The 25670-nt window shown below is 44.3% G+C and overlaps 1 protein-coding gene across 2 annotated transcripts; it reads left to right on the plus strand.

Moving 5' to 3' along the window:
* On the plus strand, positions 1 to 23689 carry CFAP300 (cilia and flagella associated protein 300). 2 transcript variants are annotated; one of them, XM_047876656.1, is made up of 8 exons: positions 1 to 221; positions 307 to 388; positions 3846 to 3921; positions 10256 to 10422; positions 13392 to 13478; positions 14937 to 15109; positions 22085 to 22151; positions 23022 to 23689. In XM_047876656.1, exons 1-8 carry the CDS (start codon positions 112 to 114, stop codon positions 23148 to 23150), a joined length of 891 nt encoding a protein of 296 aa, XP_047732612.1. In that variant the 5' UTR covers positions 1 to 111; the 3' UTR covers positions 23151 to 23689. The 2 variants fall into 2 exon arrangements, with proteins under 2 accessions (XP_047732612.1, XP_047732611.1); XM_047876655.1 differs by lacking the exon at positions 13392 to 13478 and having other exon boundaries at positions 5 to 221.
* The last annotated feature ends 1981 nt before the right edge of the window (positions 23690 to 25670 follow it).

The following is a 25670-nucleotide window of genomic DNA, read 5'->3' on the forward strand; positions in this document are numbered from 1 at the left end:
TCCCCGGAAGAACCGCGTAGCCGCGCCCCCGCAGCGCCGGGCTGACCCCCCCCCCCCCCGCCTCCGCGTCTCCATGGAAACGGTACGCACTAAAGCCGAGCGAGGAGCGCGATGGCGGCCGGGGAGCCGAGGGATTTGGGCAGCTACTACTTCAGATTCCTGCCTCAGAGAACCTTCCAGTGTCTGAGCACCCAGGAGACCACCAGCCGGCTCCGCCAGTGGTGAGAGGGCGAGGGCGGGGCGGGCCGGCCGCGAGCGCGCCCTGCCGCCGGGCCCGCGCTGACCTTCCTCCCGCCCCCGCCGCAGGTCCATGCTGGGCAGAGTCGCGGCTCAGGCGTTCGGCTTCGACCAGACGTTCCAGGCCTATCGCAAGGACGACTTCGTCATGGTTGGTGCGCGGGAGGGAGAGGCGCCCGGGTGTCCGCCGACTGAGCTGCGGCCCCGCCCGGGCTGGGGTCTGCGTGCGCGGCGGCGTGGGGACGCGCGCCAGCCGGGACTTGTCCCTACGGTCCCCGGCGTTCCGGCCCACCCCCGGGTGTCCCGGCCTCCCCCAGTGCCCCGCCCCCCGTGTCCCTGCGGTCCCCCAGTGCCCCGGCCCCACACCCCCCGGTGTCCCGGCCCCGTCCCCGTGCCCTGGCCTCCCCCGGTGCCCCGCCCCCCGTGTCCCTGCGGTCTCCCAGTGCCCGGGCCGCCCACCACCCCGCCCCCGCTGCCCCGCCGCGGGGTCCTCCGTGTACCCCGACTTGGCTTCAGAGGACTTCTGGGGACTTCTGTGGGCTCCCGGAGTCAGAGCGCTCCTGTGACTGCTCCCCCGCACGTGCACACAGGGGGTTCCGGGGGGAGCACTCGGCCGGCCGGCTCTCCGCAGTGACCTGCTGGAAGGGGCAGCTTGGAAAGAGGGGGACACATAGAAGAACAAGTTCCGGTGCATTCCTTAAAATTCAGTCACGTTATTTGAAATCCGGTTTTTCCCTCGCCAGCTGGACGGCGTTGACGTCTGTGGTCTGTGACGCTGTGCGTCCTGCGGCCCCGCGGCCGCTGATGGAGGGCCGCCGCGGGGTGACGGTCCTCCTGGTACCTGCCCGCGGCCGGCCGGCCTGGCGGGGGACTGGGCCGGGGCTTCGCGCAGAACTGCACGCGCCCGCCTGGCTTGATGCGGGGAACTTCCTGCCTTTTTTTTGTTTGTTTGGTTTGGTTTTTGTTTTTGTTTTTGTTTTTGTTTTTTTGGCTGAGGGGTCAGAGGAGGTTTACAAAAGGCCAGCCACTTGAGATGGGCACTGAAACGTGAGCAGGAGTTTGTCAGGTAGACAAAGTCGGGGGATAATGTTAGATGGGTGGGACCATATTTTGCACCTTGTGTGCCTCCCAGAAGAGTTTGGGCTTTATCTAGCCAGTGAAGAGTCACTGAAAGTTTTTCGAGAAGATCATAAACTTTAAACTACCGAGGTCACCCTGGCAGAAATGTGGAGCATAGATTGTTAGGCCTGAGTCTGGAATCAGTGACACCAGACAAAACCGCTGTCATAGGACACCCTGAATTAGGGCAGCAGCACCGGGAGGCCTACGGACGTTTCAGAGAAAGGCAGTACTCCAGGACTAATAAGATACTGAGAATAAGGCAGAAGGGGAGTGTAGGATGAGCGAATGTCTGAGTTGGTTGACTGGAGTGGGAGATGATGCCGTTAAAGCCCTAGAAAATGCAAAAGAAGAAGGAAAATGAGTTCATCTTTAGGCACGTTGAACTTGAAGTGCATGCAAGTGGTGGGATCCTAGATTGTTGAATCTGAAATCTTGCTTTGTCAAGAGAGAGCTCTGGGCTCAGTATACAGTGTTGGCATCCTCACCACGGGACTAAGGATAAGGGGGGAAAGAAGCAATTTATAGAGCTTTCTAAAGGTCCGCCAACATCTCTGCTCACACCTCATGACCTCATAACACAGAGACTAGGCGGTGCAGACTTTTAGCTCAACACATTGCCATCCCAAATAAAATTGGATTCCTTAAGGAAGAAGAAGAGAATGGATACTGGATCAGAAACCAGCAATCTGCTAGATTTCATGTGTGGCATAGAATAGACGTACATTTAACATTCTATGTTATATAAAATAATATATCAGTTTAGGAATACTTTTTTAACGCTCACATTTCTGAAACAAGTAAGTTTAATCTTTACGTGCATTTTGATATTCGTTTCTTTGTTATCCTGTCTGTAACTTGTTTGAGAATCATGTAATATTTTCCCAAAGCACATCAGCTTTCCTAAAGTTGAGATACAGAGAATTCCTTCTAATGCCCCACTGGAAATTCTATAACATACCCAAAATGCCATGTGCATATATTAGGACAGGGCTTTTTAAAAATTATTATTATTATTCTTTTGGTGCATAATTAACCCCAACAGCATAATGATTCTCGTGTTGCTTTATGTGAGGGGCCTTTATGAAGACTTATTTCCACTGGCTCTAGGTCACTTCACTGCAGGTCACTTAGCCCGCTTCCATTTATAATGGCATATAAAATGTAATTGTAAGTTGATACTCCCTCCCCCCAGGGATAATTACTAAATCTGAATTAAATTTCTCCTTGTACTGATTTTTGCAGAAGACATCTAAAAGGCATTCAAAATCAGTATTAACTGAGGTTAATTCCAGCTTATATTTCTTTTCAAAGTGTATATTATATAGATTAAGATAATTGTGGGGCACTTGGGCCACTCAGTCAGTTAAGCTTCTGACTCTTGATTTCATGTTGGGTCATGATCTCACTGTTCGTAGGTTTGAGCCGCACCTTGAGCTCCATGCACACGGTGCAGAACGTGCTTGGGATTCTCTCTGTCCTTTCTCTGCCCCTCCCATGCTCTCTCTCTCTCTCAAAATAGCTGAAATGAACTTTAAAAGAAAATAAAATATTAAATAAAGATAATTGCACACTCTTTAGCTTGAATTTATAAAGTTATCAACTTGCTTTTTTTTTTTTTTCCTGAGGACTAGTTTTGGGGAAAACTTATTTTTTTCTTTTTTGTGATTGGGCATAGATGATACCTGTGAAGTGTTTATCTTCCACCACTAGAATGTAAACTCCGTGGCACAGGAACTTGTGTGTGTCATGCTGTAGGTATTCAGAAATACTTGCGGAACATATTAATCTTCACCCTGCACACCTGGTCCTCTTCACTGTTCCCTTTCTCATGAAATGACATTCATTCTGTCCAGTTTCTCATGCATCATCTGTGGTTCTTCCCTCGCCCTTTGTCCTTTGTCCTCCTAAACAGTCATTGAGTCCATTCACTTCTCCACCTCCCCCTTGCTATCATCTTGACTGATGTGAACATCAGATCTTTCTGGATTACAGCAGTACCTTCCCTTCTACCTATTCTCTTAATAACCCTTCAGCTCATTTTCCACGCTGCTGCCAGAATCATGGTAAAAAATAGGACTAATTTAAGCTCTTTCTTTGCTTACATCTGTTCAGTGTGTTCTTACTACCCTTAGATCACAAATACTAATGAGGGGCGCCTGGGTGGCTCAGTCCATTGAGCGTCCAACTTTGGTTCAGGTCATGATCTCACGGTTCATGAGTTCGAGCCCCACGTCAGTCTCTGTGCTGACATCTCGGAACCTGGAACCAGCTTCAGATTCTGTGTCTCCCTCTCTCTGCCCCTCCCCGGCTCACGCTCTCTCGCTCTCTCTCTCTCTCTCAAAAATAGACATTAAAAAAATAATAAATAAAAATAAAATTGTCCTTCCCCGATCAAGTGAGAGTTTACTACAGTTGTTTTAGAAATTAATTCTTGATATTGTTTGTAATACAGTTTCTAACTTATTCCCCTCAAATTTGTATTTTAGGCTTTTTTTAAAGACCCAAATGTTATTCCTAATTTGAAGTTACTTTCAGATTCTTCTGGACAATGGATTACATTAGGTAAGTAAAACATATTTTTATCTTTTCAGATGATGATTTTATTATTATAACAAAATTTTGCCTTTGGAATTTTCATTATTAAAATACACATTGTGAATAATGACTCACCTGTTTGATAACATCAAGGTCAAACATGATGAGCTGTGCCAGGCCTGCCCTGCGTCTTTCTCCTGGGGGCCCACTGCTCCTGTCCTGGCACGGCACAGGAGCACCAGTTCTCTTTTCATTCATTGGGAAGGTATTTATTGTGTGTCTCCCATGGACTCTGCTCGATGCAGGGAACAGTGAGGTGAACACAAGAAAATGATGCTCAAGAAACTGGTTGATATGTAAAAAAAAAAAAATAGTGCGAGGGGTGCCTGGGGAGGCTGAGTCGGGTGAGCGTCCGACTTCAGCTCAGGTCATGATCTCACAGGATGTGGGTTCGAGCCCCACATCTGGCTTTGCGCTGACAGCACGGAGTCTGCTTCAGATTCTGTCTCCCTCTCTCTCTACCCCTCTGCCGCTCGCACACGTGTTCTCTCTCTGTCTCTCTCAAAAATAAAAACATTAAAAAAAAAATAGTGCAATAGTGTGCTACCATAGCAGTAGGAGCAAAAGGAGGAGAGTGTCAGGTAGAGTTCTGCTGATGTGAGGGTGTTGGAGCAAAAGCATTCAGGGCGGGGCAGCGGATTTCTGACCGAGGAAGTGGCCATTCATGGAATGTTCATAAAATAACATACAAAGTCATGGAAGAGAGTCTTAAAATCTCAAAAAGAAAATTTTATCTATGTAATAATTTCATAGTACCTTGAAACATAGGTAGGAATCTTTAAGCAAAATTACCCAAACAATAGCACTCAAATCTCTTAAATAACTCTCAGGTTAAGGAGTAAACCAGAGAGTTAATAGAAGAGTGTTTTGAAAACAAAAACATGACCACTATATTTTAAATGTTAGTTTGAAGTGTCTTAACAATAGAACCAGTCATTCTTCCACTTAGGAGGAAAATCTGGTTAGTAATGTGGGTTTGTGCTTAAGAAAAATGTAAGTGGATTTTAAATTAGATGGGGTTGTTTTGGTAAATTCCTACATTGCATGTTCATGGAATTCTAGTAGTCTTACACAAAAATGACTTTGCCGAAAGTATTACTCAAGAACGAGATTTGTGACGTTAGAATTAGTAGGTCACATTTTATTGCTTTTGGCTAAAAACCACTGTAAAATTTATAGAGCAAAAAGCTGGTACAGGGTGATCTTCAGAATACTTTCAGAGTTAGACTGACTCTCTGAGCAAATGTACTTACAGGTTCAAAATCTTCAGAAGGAAATAAGCACAGGCACGTAGCAAAGAGTTTATGAAACTTTTACAGTAACTTCAGTCAGTTCTTTTACAAAAATAAGGTTCGTTGAAAAAAGTTCAATCTTCCCCCGTACTGACAAACAGTACTGACTTTTTTCTGATTTCTAAAAAACGCATTGCAAAAAGAGAGGTTCTAAAATTCCACATGTGCCTGGCAGAATCAATTAGAAGTACTCTGAAAAATTGGGCAAAAGAGGTAGCACTCTACTTCAGAAGTAGAAGTTTCTAGGGGATTGCTGTACTCTTCCATTAGCTTGTTTTGTATCTCCTACCAGCTTTTCTGTTTCTGATGTATCAGCCGTCTTCTCTCCAATTTTCCTCTGAGGGCCAGCTGTTAAAATAAACAGCTTTTGAAAATGAGAAAAGACATTCTTGTAGCAAGTGAACCAGTGGTAAAGAGTGTGGTGAAGGATCCCCCTCACTGCTGCCCTCGCCTGGGCCTGGACTGCCAGGGCTTTCTGCCGCGGTCCCTGTCTCCCAGATGCTCCTCATACAGGCACACTGTGCCCTTTTTTGGGTGACATATAATGGATGCTTCCTATGTGCTTAGTTAAGGGCGTTATAGTCATTACATCCTTTAAATGGCTTTTTTTTTTCAATTCATTTTTGAGAGAGCGCAAGAAAGACGGCAAAGAGAGAGGAACAGAGGATCCGAAGGGGCTCTGTGCTGACAGCAGCAAGCCTGATGTGGGGCTTGAACTCACAGGCCACGAAATCATGACCTGAGCCAAAGCGGTATGCTTGACTGAGCCACCCACATGCCCCCTTTACCTCCTTTAACTCTCAGACCAACTCAGAGAGGTATTTTTATATGTCCCTATGTCCCAAATGAAGAGTCAGATTCATGAGCTAAATAATTTGCAGTTTTGCACAGCTGGCCGGACTCCAGAATTCAAGGTCTTGACCACTACACTATTCTGTCTCTGCCATTTCAGCATTAATGAAGTTGTCAGAAAACACCAATTTGGAGCAAAAGCTCCAAGTAAATAGACACCTGTGTATTATGCTAATATCAAGGGGAAAAAATACATTCTTAACTTTGTATGTGATCATAGCAGTGCATCACATGTCTTATAAATGGTGGAGACATGATTTTACCATATTTTCTGCCTAACACATAGCATGTGCTATGGACTCAATTGTGGCCCCCCGCCCCCCGCCAAGTTCTTATGTTGAAGCTTTAACCCCCAATGTTATTGTATTTGAAGATGAGGCCTGGGGCGCCTGGGTGACTCAGTCGGTTGAGCGTCCAACTTCAGCTCAAGTCATGATTTCGCGGTTTGTGGGTTTGAGCCCCGTGTCGGGCTCTGTGCTCACAGCTCGGAGCCTGCAGCCTGCTCCAGATTCTGTGTCTCCCTCTCTCTCTACCCCTCCCCTGCTTGCACTCTGTGTCTCTCCCTCTCACAACTAAATACATATTTAAAAAAAATTTTTTTTTAAAGATGAGGCCTTTGGGAGCTAATTAGGTTTAGACTACATCTCAAGCAGCCCTTCTGATGGAATGACTGCCCTTACATCAAGAGAAAGAGATCCCAGAGCTCTCTGCCATGTGCCGACAGCCAAGAAGGCAGCCGTCTGCAAGTCAGGAAGAGAGCCTTTACCGAGAGCCAAATCAGCTGGCGCCTTGGGTTTTGGGCTTCCCAGCCTGCAGAACTGTGAGACATAAACGTCTGTTGTTTAAACCACCCAGTCTGGTTTTCTGTGATAGCCGCCTAAGCAGACTGACAGATTTTGGTCCCAAGAATTGGAATGTTTCTGTAACATGCCTAAAAAGGTTAGAAGTGGCTGTGAAACTGCATCATGGGTGTTGGTGGAAGAGTTTTGAGGTGCATGCTAGCCCAGATACACGGATGTTAAGCTTGATTCTAGTGAGGTCTCACACAGAAATGAGGACCTTGTTATCAGAAAGTGGAGGAAAGACAATCCATAAAATGCCTGAGAACTTGGCTGAACTATGTTCTGGTGTTTTGGGGAAGGTAGAATTTGCAAGTGATGAAATTATATATTTAGCTGGGACGTGTCGAAACAAACTATTGTAGGAGCAGCTTGGTTCTTCCCGAATGTTTGTAATAAAGTAGGAAAGGAAAGAGACAGATTGAAGAAGGATTCGTTAAGGAACCAGAGCTTGAAGATTTGGCAAATTCTCAACCTTTTCATATCGTAAAAAATGAGAAAGATTCTTTTGAAGAGAACAAATATGGCTGGGCAACCATTTGATAAAGAGAGCATGTGTGTAATTCATGGACTCAATCAGCCATTTCAACAGAAGCCAGAGTTACACTGGGGATTGTACTGGCAAAGACACTGCCGGTTTGAACTAAAGGGGACAGAAACGAGACGAAATGAAGGCTGTCAGACCTCTTAGATCCCACAGGACCAGACGATAGAGCCATTTGGCTGACACATGGCCATTCTGCAGGAGAAGAGAAGAAGGACTAAAAGGCAGTTCAGAGATCATCCGGGCCACCCTCGGTTTCAGGAACACAATGTGCCTTTTGGGGGAGAACCTCAGAGGCTGGGCCACCGCCCCAGCGGGTCTGGAAGACAGAGCATTGAACCAAAGATGATTATTCTTGAGGCTTAAAGTCTAATGAAATTTGCCTTGCCAAGTTTAGGCTTGCTTGGGACCATCACCCCTTGTTTTCTGTTTCTCCCTTTTGGAATGAAGATGTCTCTCCTCTGCCTGTCTCACCATTGTATTTGGAAGCATGTCACTTGTCTGGATTCACAGGGTCACAGATGGAGAGGAATTTTGCCCCAGGATGAGGTGTACCTCCCTCTTACCCATATCTGACTTAGGTGATATGTAGGTGAGATTTTGGACTTTAGATTTTAGCATTGATGCAGGAATGAGCTAAGACTTTGGGGGCTGTTAGGATAGAATAAACATGTTTTGCATGTGAGAAGGACATGAATTGGGGGTGTGGGTACCAGGGGCAGAATGCTTTGGACTGAATTGTGTCCTTTCAGAATTGATTTGACAGAAGTCCTAACCCCACCCATGACCTCATCTAACCCTAATTACTTCTCAAAGGCCCCATCTCGAAATACCATTACATTGTGGTATTTCAATATATTAATTTTGGAGGAACACGGTTCAGTCCCTCGCAAATGCTATTTCTATACCTCGGAGTACATGGTTTGAATTTAATTACCTTATCTTACCAACCCAACCCTCCTGCCACTCCCTAAATCAGAGCTAGAGTCATTTATTAGGATGGCATGTTGCCGGGGGGGCCTGGGTGGCTCAGTCAGTAGAGCATCTGACTTTGGTTCAGGTCATGATCTCATGGTTCGTGGGTTCGAGCCCCGTATTGGGCTCTGTGCTGACAGCTCAGAGCCTGGAACCTGCTTCAGATTCTGTGTCCCCCTCTCTCCCCGCCCCACCCCTGCTTGTGCTCGGTCTCTGTCTTTCAAAAATGAAGAAACATTTAAAAAAAATTTTTTTAAAGAATGGCACGTTGCCCAGTGTCCGTCCCTCATCCTGTGGCCACCAACCCGTCTTTGAAGACCGTCTGGCTCTATACTGCTCTAGTTCTTTGTTCTTGCAGTGCTCACAACTCTTCTGTCACTTTCTGTGGTCTCTTGTCCCTTTAATCCCCCACAGGATTTTTTCCCCTGAAACAAAAGGAGCTTTTCCTAGAAGTGTAGTTTTCGAAATTACTGAAGCATACACAGTTCCTGTCTCCAGACGCCCACTGCGCGTCCACACAAGGCCAGCTCGAGCCCAGAACAAGTGGCAGGTGCTCGCAGGACTCCAGGTGGGCAACCAGAAGGAAAAGCGCAGATCATCACCAGCCTCACTCTTCTCAAGCTCAAGCTGCTTCCGGCGTAAATACCGAACAAGCGTATCAGGGAGAGGTCACACCAAGGGCCCCCACGCCTCGGTGTGCTGTTCTAGGGAGAACTTTGAACAAAGAAAACCACCACCTCTTTATATCTGAGTGTGTGTGTGGATATGAGTGCATGAGAGAGAAATGGAAAGAAACTGAGGCAATAATAAATATTCATTTTAGTCTTTGTGTCTTTCTGTAATTGAGAAGAACCTCTAGTAACGGAAAATCCATTCCTAAAGGACACATTTAGGAAGTAAGTTTGGGGTGGGGAAGGTATGCAGGGAAAAACTCGAGCTACAAGACGAAAATAGACAAAACATCATGGTCACAAATTTCTCTAATTCCAAACTTGTCATAACTTGATTAGGGCCTGGTTTGAAACTTACCTTGACTTGGAAAAGCTGGTTTTGGGTCATAAACACTGTAAATGAGATCACAAGGGAGAAATTGCTTATTGGAGAGAAGAAATTTCAAGACATCCTCAGGACTTTACACACAGCCATTACTTAACATTAATTAAAGTTTTTGTAATACAAATTATAAAGCATTGAGCACAATATAAATCCAAAGTCACACAAAGCAGTTCCAATGCTTTTATAGGCAATTCTGATATGTGGATTAAAACTGACGTAAGAGGGGCGCCTGGGTGGCGCAGTCGGTTGAGCGTCCGACTTCAGCCAGGTCACGATCTCGCGGTCCGGGAGTTCGAGCCCCGCGTCGGGCTCTGGGCTGATGGCTCAGAGCCTGGAGCCTGTTTCCGATTCTGTGTCTCCCTCTCTCTCTGCCCCTCCCCCGTTCATGCTCTGTCTCTCTCTGTCCCAAAAATAAATAAAAAAAAACGTTAAAAAAAAAAAAAATTTAAAAAAAAAACAAAAAACTGACGTAAGAATCCCCTACTACACGAAAAATGATTTCATTTTCAGACATTTTCTAATTTACATACTCTAGGGCTGAAATGGGGAAATTTTGTTACAGACTTTTAGTGATTAATAAAAATGAACAAACGGCAAACTAAGACTTGAATAAGATCCCTAATGTGTCCTTTAAATATACCAAAATATATGCCCTATTTGACTACTTAGAATCCCTGCATTGTAATATTTGTTTTGGAAATAATTGAGAATAATACGCTTATATTCTATAAAATTTTTTTCAGGATCTGAAGTGAAAAAAATTGAAGCCACAAATGTTCCTTGTACACAGCTTTCAATGTCATTTTTTCATCGGTTATATGATGAAGATATTGTACGCGATGATGGACATATCATTAAGTGTTTAGATTCTTTTTGTGATCCCTTTCCTATATCTGATGAATTACGAAAAGTAAGTATAGATTTTTAAAATTTCATAATAGAATTTTATTTCAGGAAATGCTTAATGTCAAAAACTTTTACCTATGTAAAATACCTAAAACACCTTTTATCAATTATTAATGATCAGTAATATCAGTTACATTGGTAGATTTTTTTCTTGGATGGGACTTTTACTATCAACTGAACTATCTGTGTATTTCAGTAGTTCTCAACCAGATGCTACTAACACTCATGCATAGAGGCCAGAGATGTTGCTAAACATCATGCTGTGGGCAGGACAGCCCCCCACAACAGAGTTCTCTGCCCCAAAATTTCAATAGTGCTAAGGCCGAGAAGCCCTGACCTGCTTAACTCATGGCTATTTTTATTCGATATGGGGCTCTTAACATATCAAATGACTATTTAAAAATATCCCTGTTGTAAAAGAATCGTTCTGTCTCACAGCTGAGATCAAAAAAGCCATTTTAGGGGCGCCTAAGTGGCTCAGTCAGTTAAGCGTCCAACTCTTGGTTTCGACTCAGGTCATGAGCTTGTGGTTTGTGGGTTCGAGCCCCACATCGAGCTCCACACTGACTGTCTGGAACCTACTTGGGATTCTCTCTCTCCCACCTGCCCCCATCCCTCCCTTACTCACACTCACTCTCTCTCTCTCTCTCTCTCTCTCTCTCTCTCAAAATAAATAAACTTTTTAAAAAACCATTCGATTAACTAATTTTTTTTTTAGCAAGAGGTGTATTGAATCAGAAGACATAGATTATTTAGCTAATTCCTGAGTTATTATTTATAAGATAGTAACTAAGCAAATCATTCAATATCTTGAGCCCCAAGATCTTATCTGTACAACATAGAGATTAAAATTCCCATTCTATCTTGTTGAAACTGTTGAGATATGAGTTGAGAGAGCATTTAAATATACTTTTTAAAAAGTGTGACCTGTTAAAATGAAATGCATTATTATCATCATTATTTTATTTATAGAGAGAGCAAGAGCAACTGGGAGAGAGGCAGAGGGAGAGAGAGAGCATCTCAAGCAGGCTCCATGTTCATCACAGAACCCAACACAGGGCCCCATCTCATGACCTAATCCAAAATCAAGATCATGACCTGAGCCGAAATCAAGAATCGGACACTCAGTTGACTGAGCCTCCCAGGCGCCCCTTATTATCATTAAATTATGGAGATAAGCTATTTACCAAATGGGCAAAAATTAGGGCTTTCAGGGGCGCCTGGGTGGCTCGGTCGGTTAAGCTGCTGACTTCAGCTCAGGTCTTGATCTCGTGGTCCGGGAGTTTGAGCCCCGCGCCAGTGTCTGTGCTGACAGCTCAGATTCTGTGTCTCCCTGTCTCTCTGCCCCTCCCCTGCTTGCACTCTGTCTTTCTCTCTCTCAAAAATAAATAAACATTAAAAAAAAATTAGGGCCTTCAGGGGCTCCTGGCTGGCTCAGTCGATGGAGCGGGCAACTCTTGATCTCAGGATTATGAGTTCAAGCCCCACATTGGGTGTAGAGATTATTAAAAAAAATAATAAAGCTTTGGTATCAAATAGACATAGATTCAAATACAGGCTCAGCCACTTAATAACTGTGGTACTTAGCCTCATTTTTTTCATCTATAAAATAAGAATGATGCAAGAATCATGTGAGGGGCCCCGTGTTGCTCAGTCGGTTAAGGTCATGATCTCACAGTTCATGGATTCGAGCTCTGTGCTGACAGCTCGGAGCCTGCTTGAGATTCTCTGTCTCCATCTGTCTGCCCCTCTCCCACTCGACTGTGTCTCTCTCTCTCAAAAAAAAAAAAAAAAATTATGTGAGATAATGCACTTAAAGTGTTTAGCCCAATGCCTAGTATTTAGTAAGCTTTCAGTAATAGTAATGACTAGCCACTAATTACTATTATTCTACATTTAGGAGATGTCGCTATGTGTAAGTTGAATAAGGAGGTGTATAAGTTGAATTTATTGTAAATCCAGATGGGAATGACCTAGGGAAGCCCCTGACACACCATTCTGGACATAGACATCTTGTCTGTAGGAGACCGGGAGGCATCCAGCCAGTCTCTGCGTTCTTCTACACCAACAGAACACCTGAAAGAACCCTTAGTTGAAGAAGACAATCAAATCACTCATTGAGGGTGTCCAAACACAACTGAGGAGACGATATATAGTTGCTCTGTAGTTAGGTGGTATGTATAACACAAGATAAGCACCGTACCTTGGGGATCTGATAATAATTTCTACTCTTCCTTACCAAGGACTGGAAATTAACCTCTACAAAGTGTCTAGTCTAGTCTGGGTCTTCTTCCTTTTGGGGCACTATGTCAGCTCTTCTTATCTGTCCCCGATCTCTGCTGGCACATGTACCTCTCTATCACAAGGCCCTGTCCCCTAATTTCAGAGAGCTCACCCTCACTTATACTGAGAGCATTGGCAACGGACTTTTCCAGAGACGGATGCGCCTTCTCTGCTCTGCTGCTTGTCGTCTGGTTTTCTTTTTTTAATTTTTTTTTAGAATTTATTCATTTTTGAGAGAGAGAGGGAGCATGAGTGGCAGAGGGGCAGAGAGAGTGGGAGATGCAGAATCTGAAGCAGGTTCTAGGCTCTGAGCTGTGTGCTGACAGCTCAGAGCCCGACGCAGGGCTCAAACTCACGGACTGTGAGATCATGACCTGAGCTGAAGTCGGACGCTCAACCACCTGAGCCCCCCAGGCTCCCCTCTGCTGCTGGTCTTCTTCCATGCGTAGCCCTTGAATTCAGGAAGTACCCACACTGTTTTTCTTCCAGTTACCTCTGCGTTTCGCTCTCGTGTTCTTTGCCACCCTGTGGCGACAAGCAAGGTGTTAACTTGGTTGCTTTCTGGCTGAAAAAATAAATCAATAAATAACCTCCAGCCTTAGCCTGAACTGAAAAGGGCCCTCCGCCATGCAGCAGCACCGAGCCCGTCACACCGCCTCACTGAGGCCTGCCGATAACCACCTTCCGCAGGCGGCTCACAAGTCTGGCTCCTTAACCACATTGCACACCTCCTCCCTGAGGGCCCCATGTGGAAGCACACGGGGAGATCAACCGCAGGTGGGTCCCGCTTCCACATTTATTCCCCAAATATTTTCATTTCTGTCATTTTTACACTGCGCAGCCTAATCAGTTCAGTAACCAGAATGCTCATGCGAGGAATGCGTTCATTCGTCATTCCTGAGAGCTTTAGTCGCTCCTGTGTTAAGCCAGGTCTTTAGGTAGCTACAAACTCAGGCTTCAATATCACATCATTTCCTTAGAGAGAGAGAGAGAGAGAGAAGGAGAGAAGCAGGCAAGGAGGGGAGATGGGCCAAGCCGTATGTGTGGCACACCCAGGGAGTAATAAACTGTAAACCACTTCCCCTCACCTTTTACTGCGTGTGACTTTGGCTTTCATAAACTCATTGTAAGTAACCTGCACACTGGCAACACCACAGAGTTTATTTTAAGTGCCTCTTTTACGCTGACCTTGAGATGAATATTCATTTGAGATCGGGGTCAATCAAATGTGAAGCTTGATCAGGTTTCCTAATTTGAGTGCACTTCTTGCTACTAGACAGTGATTTTGTATAACTCCTATTTCCCTCCTTTACCTGTTTGGTAGTGTTAGTGTCATGTACAGTTTTTACAGCATTCCGACTCCTTGTTGTATGTATTTTCTTTCCCACTTTGTTTCTTGGTTACAGGTTTTTGCCTTTTACTTTTCGTACCGTGTCGGTATTTTACTGTTAGCTACTTCACATTCTTTTTACAAGCAGGTGGAGTATAAACAACTCAATAAAAGAAATGTGTGTTATGGTTTACATTCGTCACCTTGTTCGTATCTACCGCAATCGAGTTAATCAGTTGTGTGGGATGGCCACACAATGGTGTAAGAAACCCTCCCACGTCCGACCCTGTCGTGCTCTTTTCTGAAGGAGGTGGTGAAGTCTCCAGAGAGCAAGAGTCAGTATAGATGGGTGATGGGTAGGATGATATTAGGGGACAGCAGGAAAAGAGGTGGTTATGATGGTCCACTTACCTGAATAGTTCAAAATGGAGTAATGGGGGTGGGCCGGGGCAGGGGTGGTAAGGAAAGTGGTCATCCAGAAGTGCAGGGGTAGGGCTTAGAAAATGAGGGCCAGCTTCCAGACTGAAGCAAAGGCTACAGACCTTCTGGGATGGAGAAGTTTCTCTATTTATTTATGGTCCCTTGTTTCCAAATAAGATTTAAGGTGACTCAGCACTAAAATTGCAGTAGTGCTAAAACCATTACTAAAGATACAAATTAGAACAAAGGTATAAAGGGGAAGAGGAGAAGATTTAGATTTATTCCTTTAACTGAGCATCAGTACCTAATGGTAACATGGAGGGAAAATGAGTGCAGGTCTCACCGATTACTCTTTCTGGTTGTTCAGGATTGGTTGTTAACATAGGCCTAGGATTATTTGTAAGTTCATAAATGGAAACTTTTGAAAACAAAAATCAGAGCCTTAAATCATGTTAGATTAAGATGAATTTTATCATTTTCCATAGGTTTTGCTAGTGGAAGACTCAGAAAAATATGAAATATTTAGCCAAGCTGATAGAGAAGAGTTCCTGTTTTGTCTTTTCAAACATCTTTGCCTTGGTGGAGCCCTTTGTCAGTATGAAGATGTGCTTAATCCGTATCTGGAAACAACAAAGCTTATCTATAAAGATCTAGTGAGGTAATGTTGCTAGATTACAGTAGGTAAATCTCTGGTTAACGGAGTGCATTGTTTAACTATGCTGGGCTCGCCTAGCGTCTGTTGGGTCCTGTTGACGCCAAGCACCAAAGCGTGTGAGAACAGCACCGCTTCGAACCCCTTTTCCGGCCTCTCCCTTCTCGTCCAGGTTGGGACATGGTCACATCTCCCTGACTCTCTTTAGCAGCCAGTTCCCGGTTCTCATCTGACTGTGCTTCCTTCCCCATCCAACGGATTACTCGCTCGCTCCATGCCTGCTTAGCGGCTGACTTATCCCAGATCTTCTATCACATTCTCCCCAGGTTCCTGTCGTGCTTACCCCAGGTCTCCTGTCACACTTATCCCAGGCATCCTGTCACATTTACCTCAGATCTCCTGTCACACTTACCTTGAGTCCCCTGTCACCTCACCCCAGGTCTGCTGTCACACTTACCCCAAGCCTCCTATCACATCAGTTTCCTATCACACTTAACCCAGGCCTCCTGTCACACTTATCCCAGGCGTCCTCTCACATTTACCTCAGATCTCCTGTCACACTTACCCCAGGTTCCTGTCACAGGTACCTAGGTCTCCCGTCCACTCACCCAGGTCTCATGTCACATTTAGCACAGGTCTCATTTCACATTTACCACCAGTCTCATGTCACCTTTACCCCAGGTCTCCTGTCACAATTACCCCAGGTCTCCTGTCACATTTACCCCAGGTCTCCTGTCATATTTACCCCAGGTGTCCTCTCAAATTTATTTCAGGTCTCCTGTCACCACATCCCAGGTGTACTACCCTTTTACCTCAGGGCTCCTTCACACTTACCCAAGGTTCCTCTCATACTTACCGCAGGTCTCCTGTCACATTCACCCCTACGTCCGATGTCACTTTTACCTCAGGTCTCCTGTCATATTACCCCATGTCTCCTGTCACACTTATCGCAGATCTCCTGTCACATTCACCACAGGCTTGATGTCACTTTTACCTCAGGTCTCCTATCACACCTACCCAGGGCTCCTGTCCCATTTACCACAGGAATCCTGTCACACTTACCCCAGATGTCCTGTGCATTTACCACAGGTCTCTTGTCGTATTTACCCCAGGTCTCCTGTCACATTCACCCCAGGTCTGATGTCGCTTTTACCTCAGGTTTCCTATCACACTTACCCCAGGTTCCTGTCACACTTACCCTAGGTCTCCTTTCACACTTATCGCAGGTCTTGGGTCACACTTACCCCAGGTCTTCTGTCACACTTAACCCAGGCCTCCTGTCACACTTATCCCAGGCGTCCTCTCACATTTACCTCCGACCTCCTGTCACACTTACCCCGGGTTCCTGTCACAGATACCTCGGTCTCCTGTCCACTCACCCAGGTCTCATGTCACATTTAGCACAGGTCTCATTTCACATTTACCACCAGTCTCATGTCACCTTTACCCCAGGTCTCCTGTCACACTCACCCCAGGTCTCTTGTCACACTCACCTCAGGTTTCCTGTCATGTTGGCCCCAGGTCTCTTTTCACACTTCTCCTAGATTTCCTGTCACACCCACCCCAGAACTCCTGTTATACTTACCCCAAGTCTCCTGTGACATTTACCCCAGGTCTCTTTTCACATTTCAGGAGAACACAAGATTCCTCAGGTTGTGTAAATTTGCTTGACTAATAGTAGAACAATTACCTTTTTTGTAAAGAGGTGGAAAGATTCTTATCTAGGCATAAACTTTACATTTTTTTTTTAATTTTTTTTTAATTTTTTTTTCAACGTTTTTTATTTATTTTTTTTGGGACAGAGAGAGACAGAGCATGAACGGGGGAGGGGCAGAGAGAGAGGGAAACACAGAATCGGAAACAGGCTCCAGGCTCCGAGCCATCAGCCCAGAGCCTGACGCGGGGCTCGAACTCCCGGACCGCGAGATCGTGACCTGGCTGAAGTCGGACGCTTAACCGACTGCGCCACTCAGGCGCCCCAAACTTTACATTTTTAAATTAATTCTAAATTCCAGGTTTGCTTAGGTGATCCACTAGTTCTGTTTTTTTCTCTTTGAAGATCTAATTGGTATAAAAACTTTATAATCATTTATTTAGGCTTTGGGTTGGGCTTTTCAGTGATGAAGATATTGGATCATGTCTGTAGGCAAAAGGGATAGGAACAAGTGAAAGCAGAGTTTAGTTACAAAATTTTGCTTTAATAGGAAAAAAACAGAATTAGCTTGTCGTAAAACTCTCGATCATTACTTGGACTCAGCATCTCAAATCTCACTTCTGCTCTGTGTGTCATTCAGCTGTGTGACAACTACGTGATGTAGTTATTTCACTTCATTCTTTTTCTTATATAGTTTTTTTAAAGTTGATTTATTTTGAGAAAGAGAGAGAGAGAGAGACTCCCAAGCAGGCTCCTCGCTGTCAGCTCAGAGCCGGAGGCAAGGCTGGAACCCATGAACCGCGAGATCATAACCTGAGCCAAAACCAAGAGTCAGACACTTAACTGCTTGAGCCACCCAGAGGCCCCTCTGATACGGTTTTAAAAACAAAAATTATTTCTTTAATTTGCCTCTGATTTTTGTGGAAAAGTTACTCTGCCAATACATAAAGATTGCCCAAAAAAATGTTAGAAACAGAATTTGAGAAAAACATATACATAGTCAAATCCAAAACATTCTGTCCTTATATTCAGCTCGTGAAAACCCGTAGGCCTGCTTCCAGCACTCCCTGCAGATACTCTGTGGTACACCTAGTCTCACACACACACACACACACACACACACACACACACACACACATGCGTGCGCACACTGCTGCCACGACATTGTGTTGTACTTCACTGGCCACACGAACGTGTGGAATTCGTCACCATCGTGTGCTATGCAAGAGGAGATTCTGCCGGAGGTGTTTGAAACAGAAGTAACTTTAGAACCTAAACCCTGAAGAAACTGTTTTCCCTGACCTCCCCTGTCCTGGATTCTCATCTGTGACTCTCTTCCACACTGCTTGGGTGCTAAGTGAAACTATGGCTCCAGGGTTAACGGCCACTGGTAAAATGAGTGGTCAGAATTCACGGCATCCAACAGGAAGAAGAGAATCACGCCCTCAGAATCCCTTAGGCGGGCAACCGACAAGTGTTAATACTGTGCACAGAACTCCGCCAGGCTCCGAAGAGACTACAAGAGGAGCATCAGACAGCCCTTGACCTTAAGGAAATTATAAGAAACTAACATATTAAGTAATAGTTTAGAAGGTTTTATAAGGAAAGATTGTTATGAAATCAAATGTTCGATTTTGTATAGGCAAATGTTTGCAGCTCCTGATACTGTAATAAATACCCCAGAAGTTGAAAAGAGGACATTATTAGGGTGGCTGTGTTAGGGAAGTCTTGATGGAATGCGGTCCCCAAGAGCCAGCAGAGAGGGCAGCCCGTCCCCTGTCCAGGGGAGACATGCACGTCACTAGTCTGCCATTCCAGGGGACGCTGAGAAGGAACCAGCCCAATTACAGCATTACTCTTATTTGAGAACCATTAACTCTTTCTCATGATGATCCAAGTTGAAGCATGCTGATGAATTTATCTGCTAAGTGCGGAGGAGATGTGAAATTGTCTTCCCAAAACAACTTTAGAAGAAAATTATGATTAGAATAAATATTCGCTTAAGATGGCTGAAGTGCCAGTGCAAAGCAACTGAATGGGCTGAATGATCACAGAGTCCCTTCAGAGCCGTGCCGGTTTGCTTATCACTCGCACTGCCTCTGGCTTTTCTAGCTGGTTGTGCTGATTTGGGTCAGAGGCGGTGGCATTTGGTCAAGGTGAGGGTGCAGGGTGGATCGGTGTCGCTTCTCGGGAGGAATGCACGTGGAGGGGAAGCACCCGTGGACCTCCAGCAGTTGTCAGTACCTTGTCATCCTGAGCCACATATCCAGACAAGTCACTTGTACAAGCCAAGTTAACCGGCAAGGATATTGTTTTTTCCTGTCCCGTTACTTGAATTTTGGGTGTTTACACATCTTTTAGGAGAACGTCTGCTGTCTTTCTAATTGTACACGCAGTAGCTGCTTTACATTATCTAACCTGCCCTTGCAGAGAAACGTCATCACTAATCTGCTCCAGAAAAGACGTGCATCCCTTATGTGTGTCCGTGTTGGAGGCATGTCACAGAGCTTGATTTTAGTGGTCTCTGGCTCAAACCAAAGGGTGAGAACATTCTGAAGATATGTTTTCCCTCATCCGTTATTACAAGTCCCATAAAATACCCTTTTGAAACGTTCTGGAAAGTGCCGCCTTTTCAAGGATTATGGTTCTTTTAAATAATATAGGTAATACTTTAGAGTCAGTTCATTAGAGAGTAAATATGACCAGTTGTTTCATTACATTTGAAAAATGTCTACGCAGAAATAATTCTGTAGTTACTAATGGAAGCCTTTGTCTTTTCTACTGTCAATATTAAACACAGGCTCCGATCAAAATTTTTGGAGAGGTTTTCCAAACTGCGTATCTGCCTGAGATGTGAAATTTTATTATTTAAACTGTGAGGCTTAGATTATGGCCCTCAAATGCTAATTAAGCAGTGGGATTCTTATTTCTTTTTTTTTTAAGTTTATTCATTTATTTTGAGAGAGAAAGAGAGCGGGAGAGGGGCAGAGAGAGAGAGAGAGAGAGAGAGAGAGAATCCCAAGCAGGCTCTGCACTGTCATCACAGAGCCCGACGCTGAGCTCAAACTCCAGAGCTATGAGATCATGACCTGAGCTCAAATCAAGAGTTGGTCACTTAACCAACTGAGCCACCCAGGAACCAACTTCTAATAATGTTCAAATGGTAGTTTCTTCGGTAAGTAGTACACTACAGTACATGTATGTGTTAAGTGATTGTTAAATGAAGTGTCAAACACTAAATTTTCTTCTCAGTTTATTTGGTAAGTACAAACGTTCACAAGGGTTGGTCTAGGTTGTTTTTGTTTTTGTTTTTTACTGGGCTAATTTACATGCAGTAAAGTGAACAAATTATAGTGGACCTACAGCTTAGTGAATTTTTATATATTTATACCCGTATCACCATCTCCAGATCAACACTTAAAATCGGATATAACCATAGGTATGTTCTGTAGTTTGGTTTGGGTGGTTATGTAGGTGTGTGCAGTATAAATGTTTTATATGGAGTGACTATAGTTACCCCTTGGATAAGCACAGAACTTCAAATATAGTCTTCAGTTTTTAAGCAGTATATGTTAAGTGTTTAGAGAAATAAAATGACCTTAATCCATGTCGTAGAAGGATATGGAAATTAATTGCATGATTTCTGCAGATAAAAGCTGCCTAAAAAAAATGAAAACTGCCTAAGAACTTTTAACCCTGACATGGCTCAGGTCTGCCCATTCCAGTAGGTGCGCAAACACACACACACACACACACACACACACACACACACACACACACACACACTGGACACAGTCCCCCTTCGTTCTCCTCCTGGCCCACCTCACTCTTCATATGTAGTGAAGGAGAAAGATGCTTGCACCTAGTGAAGTGTGGAAGGGGCCAGCTTCCTTTCAATGTGAGGTCCCCCTGTCACCCAGGAGGATTGCCTGTGGTGCACATCTGCTGGATTGGAGGCAGGGGATGAGCGGTTGAGACCTAGGGAAAGGACCTGGATGGACGCTGTGTCACCTGGAGTCTATTCCCAGAAATACCACTTTCAGCTGGAATGTCTTTAATGTCTCGTTTAACTTCTCTGGCCCTACTGTCTCTAAACCTGGTAAAGTCGTGCCCAACAGCCTCATGGAGCTGTGTGGTCTTTATATGAAGGAAGTCATATGACGGTATTTTGCAGATGGTAAAGCATTAGGAAGGGAACATGTGTGCATCGCTCTCTGTAGCTTGTTCCTTCCCTCTCTGTGCTTCCGCTCTGTGCTGCCGCAGGGAATCTTGTGGGGGAGAGTAACTGAAAGAGAGGTACTGAAAGAAAATAATTTTAATATGATATCATTTAATAGTACACAATTTAACAAATAGTTTTCATATACCTTATCCCACTCGATTCTCACATAATTCTAAAAAGAACCATAGTATGCCCAGTTGACGTGTGAGGAAATTGATGTTCAGAAAGGTTAATCTTTCCCAAAATGAACCACAAAGTCAGTGCCAGAGCTGGCGTGTTGTTTACATTGTTGAATTCTGTAGTCGCGCTTTTGCCTACCCCTTACCGCTGCCTACACTTCAGTCGGACTTTTATCAATTCTTATTTTTCTGATAATTGTCTTTGGCTTGGGAAACATTCATCCTGAGTCTCGGTCAGACCTCAAATATTCTAACTATAAAATTACCTGTTCTGCAGTTCTCCATCCTGGGGTAAAACTGCGGGTCCGTCCTTTTCAAACCATTTGAGTCGGATATTGTGTATTTCTATATTATGTATGCATAAGAACACCTGCATACTAAAGGGATCAGTATTCTAAATGTATTATGCCAAACACTAAAAATAGGCAGGGGGGGTGGGGGGGCGCCTGGGTGGCTCAGTCAGGTAAGCATCTGACTTCAGCTCAGGTCTTGATCTCACGGTCTGTGGGTTCGAGCCCCATGTCGGGCTCTTTGCTGACAGTTCAGAGCCTGGAGCCTGCTTCAGATTCTGTGTCTCCCTCTCTGTCTCTCTGCCCCTCTCCTGCTCATGCTCTGTCTCTCTCTTTCTCTCAAAACTGAATAAACATTAAAAAAAAATGTAGGGGTACCTAGGTGGCTCAGTTAAGTGCCTGACTTCAGCTCAGGTCATGATCTCACAGTTCGTGGGTTTGAGCCTCGCATCGGGCTCTGTGCTGAACACTTGCTGGGAGCCTAGAGCCTGCTTCGGGTTCTGTGTCTCCCCCTCTCTCTGCCCCTCCCCCGCTCATGCTCTCTCAAAAATGAATAAACGTTAATAAACAAAAATAAATGTATTATGTAAATGCTTGTTATATTTAAAATGTATCCCTTCCCCCCCCCCATTTTAGTGTTCGAAAGAATCCTCAAACCAAGAAAATACAAATTACCTCTTCCATCTTTAAAGTCACGGCATATGTAAGTGTTGAAGGGGAATTTGCAACCAATCAATTTAATTACTGGGTATTAACAGGGTTGTTACAATGGGAGTTAGCAACTAGTGCAATGTTATGTCTGGGAGAAAAGATGATGGATGATATTTAGTGTTTTTGTCAAAATTAGAAGTTGATAAGTTACACTTTTATTTGGAGAGCCATACAAACGTCCCCCCTGGCCTCTTTTCTGTTGTCCCTGTCTAATAATAGTCCGTCCTTATTTAAGAGCGAAATGTGTGACTCAGATGCAGTAGAACACATTCTCTAGTTTGTCGAACCGTAGCTTCTAGGGCAGATAAGTAAGGATGTTGTAAATGTCTGTATATCACAGAATCTGGTGCTTGAATTCTAGTGTCATATAAAAGATTGTTAGCACATTTGAAGCAGTTTCTAAGTATCTTTATTCAATCACTTAACAAATACTGTTAAGTGCCGGTTGTGTATCCCCCGCTGTGTTGGGCATTTTGTGGTGATAAACAAAAGAAACAAAGTTGCTTCCCTCATAGTATGTAAAGATCACATTCTAAAGGAAAGCAAAGATAGAAGAAAATTGCAAAACAAATTTTTGCAATATTAGCACTTTAAAAAGCACTTTTTCAAAAGAGAAGATTTCCTTTTAGACTATAAGTTCCTTAAGGTCGAGAATTATATGCATTTGTATTGTACATATGTACTGTTAGCCCAGTAGACTGCTGTCAGTAAATATTTTAAAGTATCAGTTAACACCAATTTAATTGTCAAAGATTTGATGTAAGTTTCATGACATTTTAGCAGAAAATATATAGTAGTTAAATATGTTGATTATTACTTACATGCAGTTGTAGACTAAATAACCTAGGTTTATCTTTTTCAGGATTCCGCTGGCATGTGCTACCCTTCAACAAAGTCTCATGAACAGACATTTTCTTACTTTCTTGTGGATCCGATCAGGCGTCATGTTCATGTTCTATACCACTGTTACGGTGTGGGGGAAATGTCTTAACAGTATTCTTTCAGATTATCGATTTTACTGTTTTTACCAACTTTTTATTTTGACGTCATTTTATAGGTAAACATCTCCTTTGCCAGTTAATTTAAGTAAAATGTAGAGAAGCCGCATAGAACAGAAGGACACAGTACAAGATGCCTGTCTTTAAATTTGCCTGGAGTGGTAGCATAGGGACCGAACTCCATCCCTACCACGGTCTACACCAATATAGTTGTGGACAATTTACAGAAAGTTCCAAGGAACTAAAAATCCAGTCCGTATTTGTCGCATTAGGATTCAAGTAAGGCCTCGATTTTCCACGTATTTTATTTTAGAAGCTAATTAATTTTAGCTTGAAACTGTGGCAGAAAACTGACCATCTCTCCACTGATCATTATTATCAACTGTTAGCTTTTCAAATTTGAGTTTCATTGCATTGCGTTTCTTCATTGCATAAAGATTTACACGTCCAGGGGTGTAAAATGCATAACAATTCCTTTGCTTCGTTTGTCCCAGTTAAAATCCTCAATAAAAAAGTTATGTTCTGAAAGTAATCATGTTCTGAAGTCTTTTAGCACATAATAAATTACCTCTGCGGCTGCCCCACAGCTGGCCGAGGATCCACCTCTGAACAGAGTTGCCCCGATGGTCTTCCTGAGGTGGCAAGAGAGGAAAGAGCGGGTCTCTTAGGCTACATTCTCCTGTTTCCTCATTACTTTCCAAGAATGAATATATAACTTAGGTTTCCTTCATGGTAAAAATGACCAACCTGTACCCAGAGGAACAGAGAGCCTTCGAGAAATGTTGGGACTTTGAGGAGAGGCAAGTTTGGAGTCTGTGTTTGTGTGTCGTAAGGACAAGAGTGATGACCTTGGATTTGTGCCTGTGGATTTACCTGAAAAGCAGCCACCAATTAGCTAGAGAGTTCTGGGGGAGACGGGTTGTGTCACCTGTGACGCCCAGCCCAGTGCTTGGCATATTCCGCGTCTACTGGGCAAATATTTTCCAGACATGTTCATGACATCCACAGATATTTTTTAAACCGTGTGGGAAAAGTCAGATTGAGAACTGAAGTGTCGCACCCGTCCTGCCCTACCACACAGACCCTACAACCTGGGGACTCTCCCTCAATCACCAGGTCAGCCAGTCAACGATTGTGTCTGTGCATCAGCTCTGTGCAAGGTGCGCCGTCCCTGAGCCCAGTAGTGAAGGTTGTCTGTCAGAGCGTGTCCCCAGACGGGGATTGCGGCCTGAATCCAGAGATGGAAGACGGCAGCGTGAACTGGGCCTGGGAGGGCCTCAGTCTGGGGTTCCACAGCACTGGGGGTGGGGGGGGGAGTCTCAGCAACAGAGAAGAGCCTTCCCCCCAACTCCCACCCCGTGTGGGGAGGCGTGATGTGGTGGGTGTTGGAGCCTGGCGCTGGGACAAAAGTCCAGGACTCACAGATGGGCTGGTCTTCTCTCTGCTGTAGAGGTGGGGGTGCAAAATACCTTTGAAGAAAGATTGCTTCATTGTTTGGGGATAATCACTTTAATGATCTATCTGTGATTATGCAAATTATCTCCATGGGGGTATAATAGCATCCCACTAAAGAATGTGGGCTGAGCAGTCAGATTGCCTGGATTCTGAATTCTGCCCGGACTTGCTGTGTGACTTTGGGCTCACTAAAACTTCTCTGTGCCTGAGTTGTCTCATCTGTAAAGTGGGGAAAATAATAGAACTCCTTCATAGGTTATTGTGAAAATTGTTAGTGCCAAGCACATAGTTTAAGTGTGAATTTTGGCTCTTTTCATTCTCTATTGAGAAATATGAAAAAATCAGGAGCTAAACTGTCTGCATAACAATGTAAAAAGCTGTCTTTCTTAAGTTCAGAATTGCTTTTCTTTTTTAAATTTTTATTTACTTTTGAGAGAGAGACAGAGAGACAGAGCACAAGCCGGGGAAGGGACAGAGAGAGAGGGAGACACAGAATCCAAAGCAGGCTCCAGGCTCCAAGCTGTCAGCACAGAGCCCGACGTGGGGCTTGAACTCACGAGCCTTGAGATCATGACCTGAGCCGAAGTCTGACGCTCAGCCAACTGAGCCACCCAGGCACCCCTGTAATTGTTTTTTTTATAGGTTATATTATTATTAACTCGACTAGATATGATATAAAGGGTGGGAACACTAGTTTTCCCCACTCTGGGGCCCAGAGAATGTAGAGGACATAAGCTTGTACTCCCAAGAATTTCTCTGGCAGCATTTTGCACACTTAGAATTATTTGCTCACCTCTGGGGTGCCTGGCTGGCTCACGTCGGTGGAGTGTGTGACTCTTGATCTCAGGGTCATGAGTTCAAGCCCCACGTGGGGTGTGGAGCCTACTTAAAGATTAAGAAATTAAAAAAAAAAAGAATTTATTTGCTCGCCTGACCTATTTATAGTAATATATTCAATGTCTGTCTTGAAAACAGGACCTGTGTCCTGTGGTCCACCCTTGAATCCCCAGTGCCTAGCATGATGCGGGACGCGGGATCGACACCCAGTGTCTGTTCTC

Source organism: Prionailurus viverrinus, chromosome D1, assembly GCF_022837055.1.
Source record: "Prionailurus viverrinus isolate Anna chromosome D1, UM_Priviv_1.0, whole genome shotgun sequence".
NCBI classification, from domain to species: Eukaryota; Metazoa; Chordata; class Mammalia; order Carnivora; family Felidae; genus Prionailurus; species Prionailurus viverrinus.

Bases quoted from the DNA above. Each gene is read 5' to 3' on its own strand.
- CFAP300 (XM_047876656.1), top strand. From the start codon at position 112: ATGGCGGCCGGGGAGCCGAGGGATTTGGGCAGCTACTACTTCAGATTC. The intron at 222-306 runs GTGAGAGGGCGA...CCCCCGCCGCAG, and splicing joins ACCAGCCGGCTCCGCCAGTG to GTCCATGCTGGGCAGAGTCG. The intron at 15,110-22,084 runs GTAATGTTGCTA...CCCCCATTTTAG, and splicing joins ATCTATAAAGATCTAGTGAG to TGTTCGAAAGAATCCTCAAA.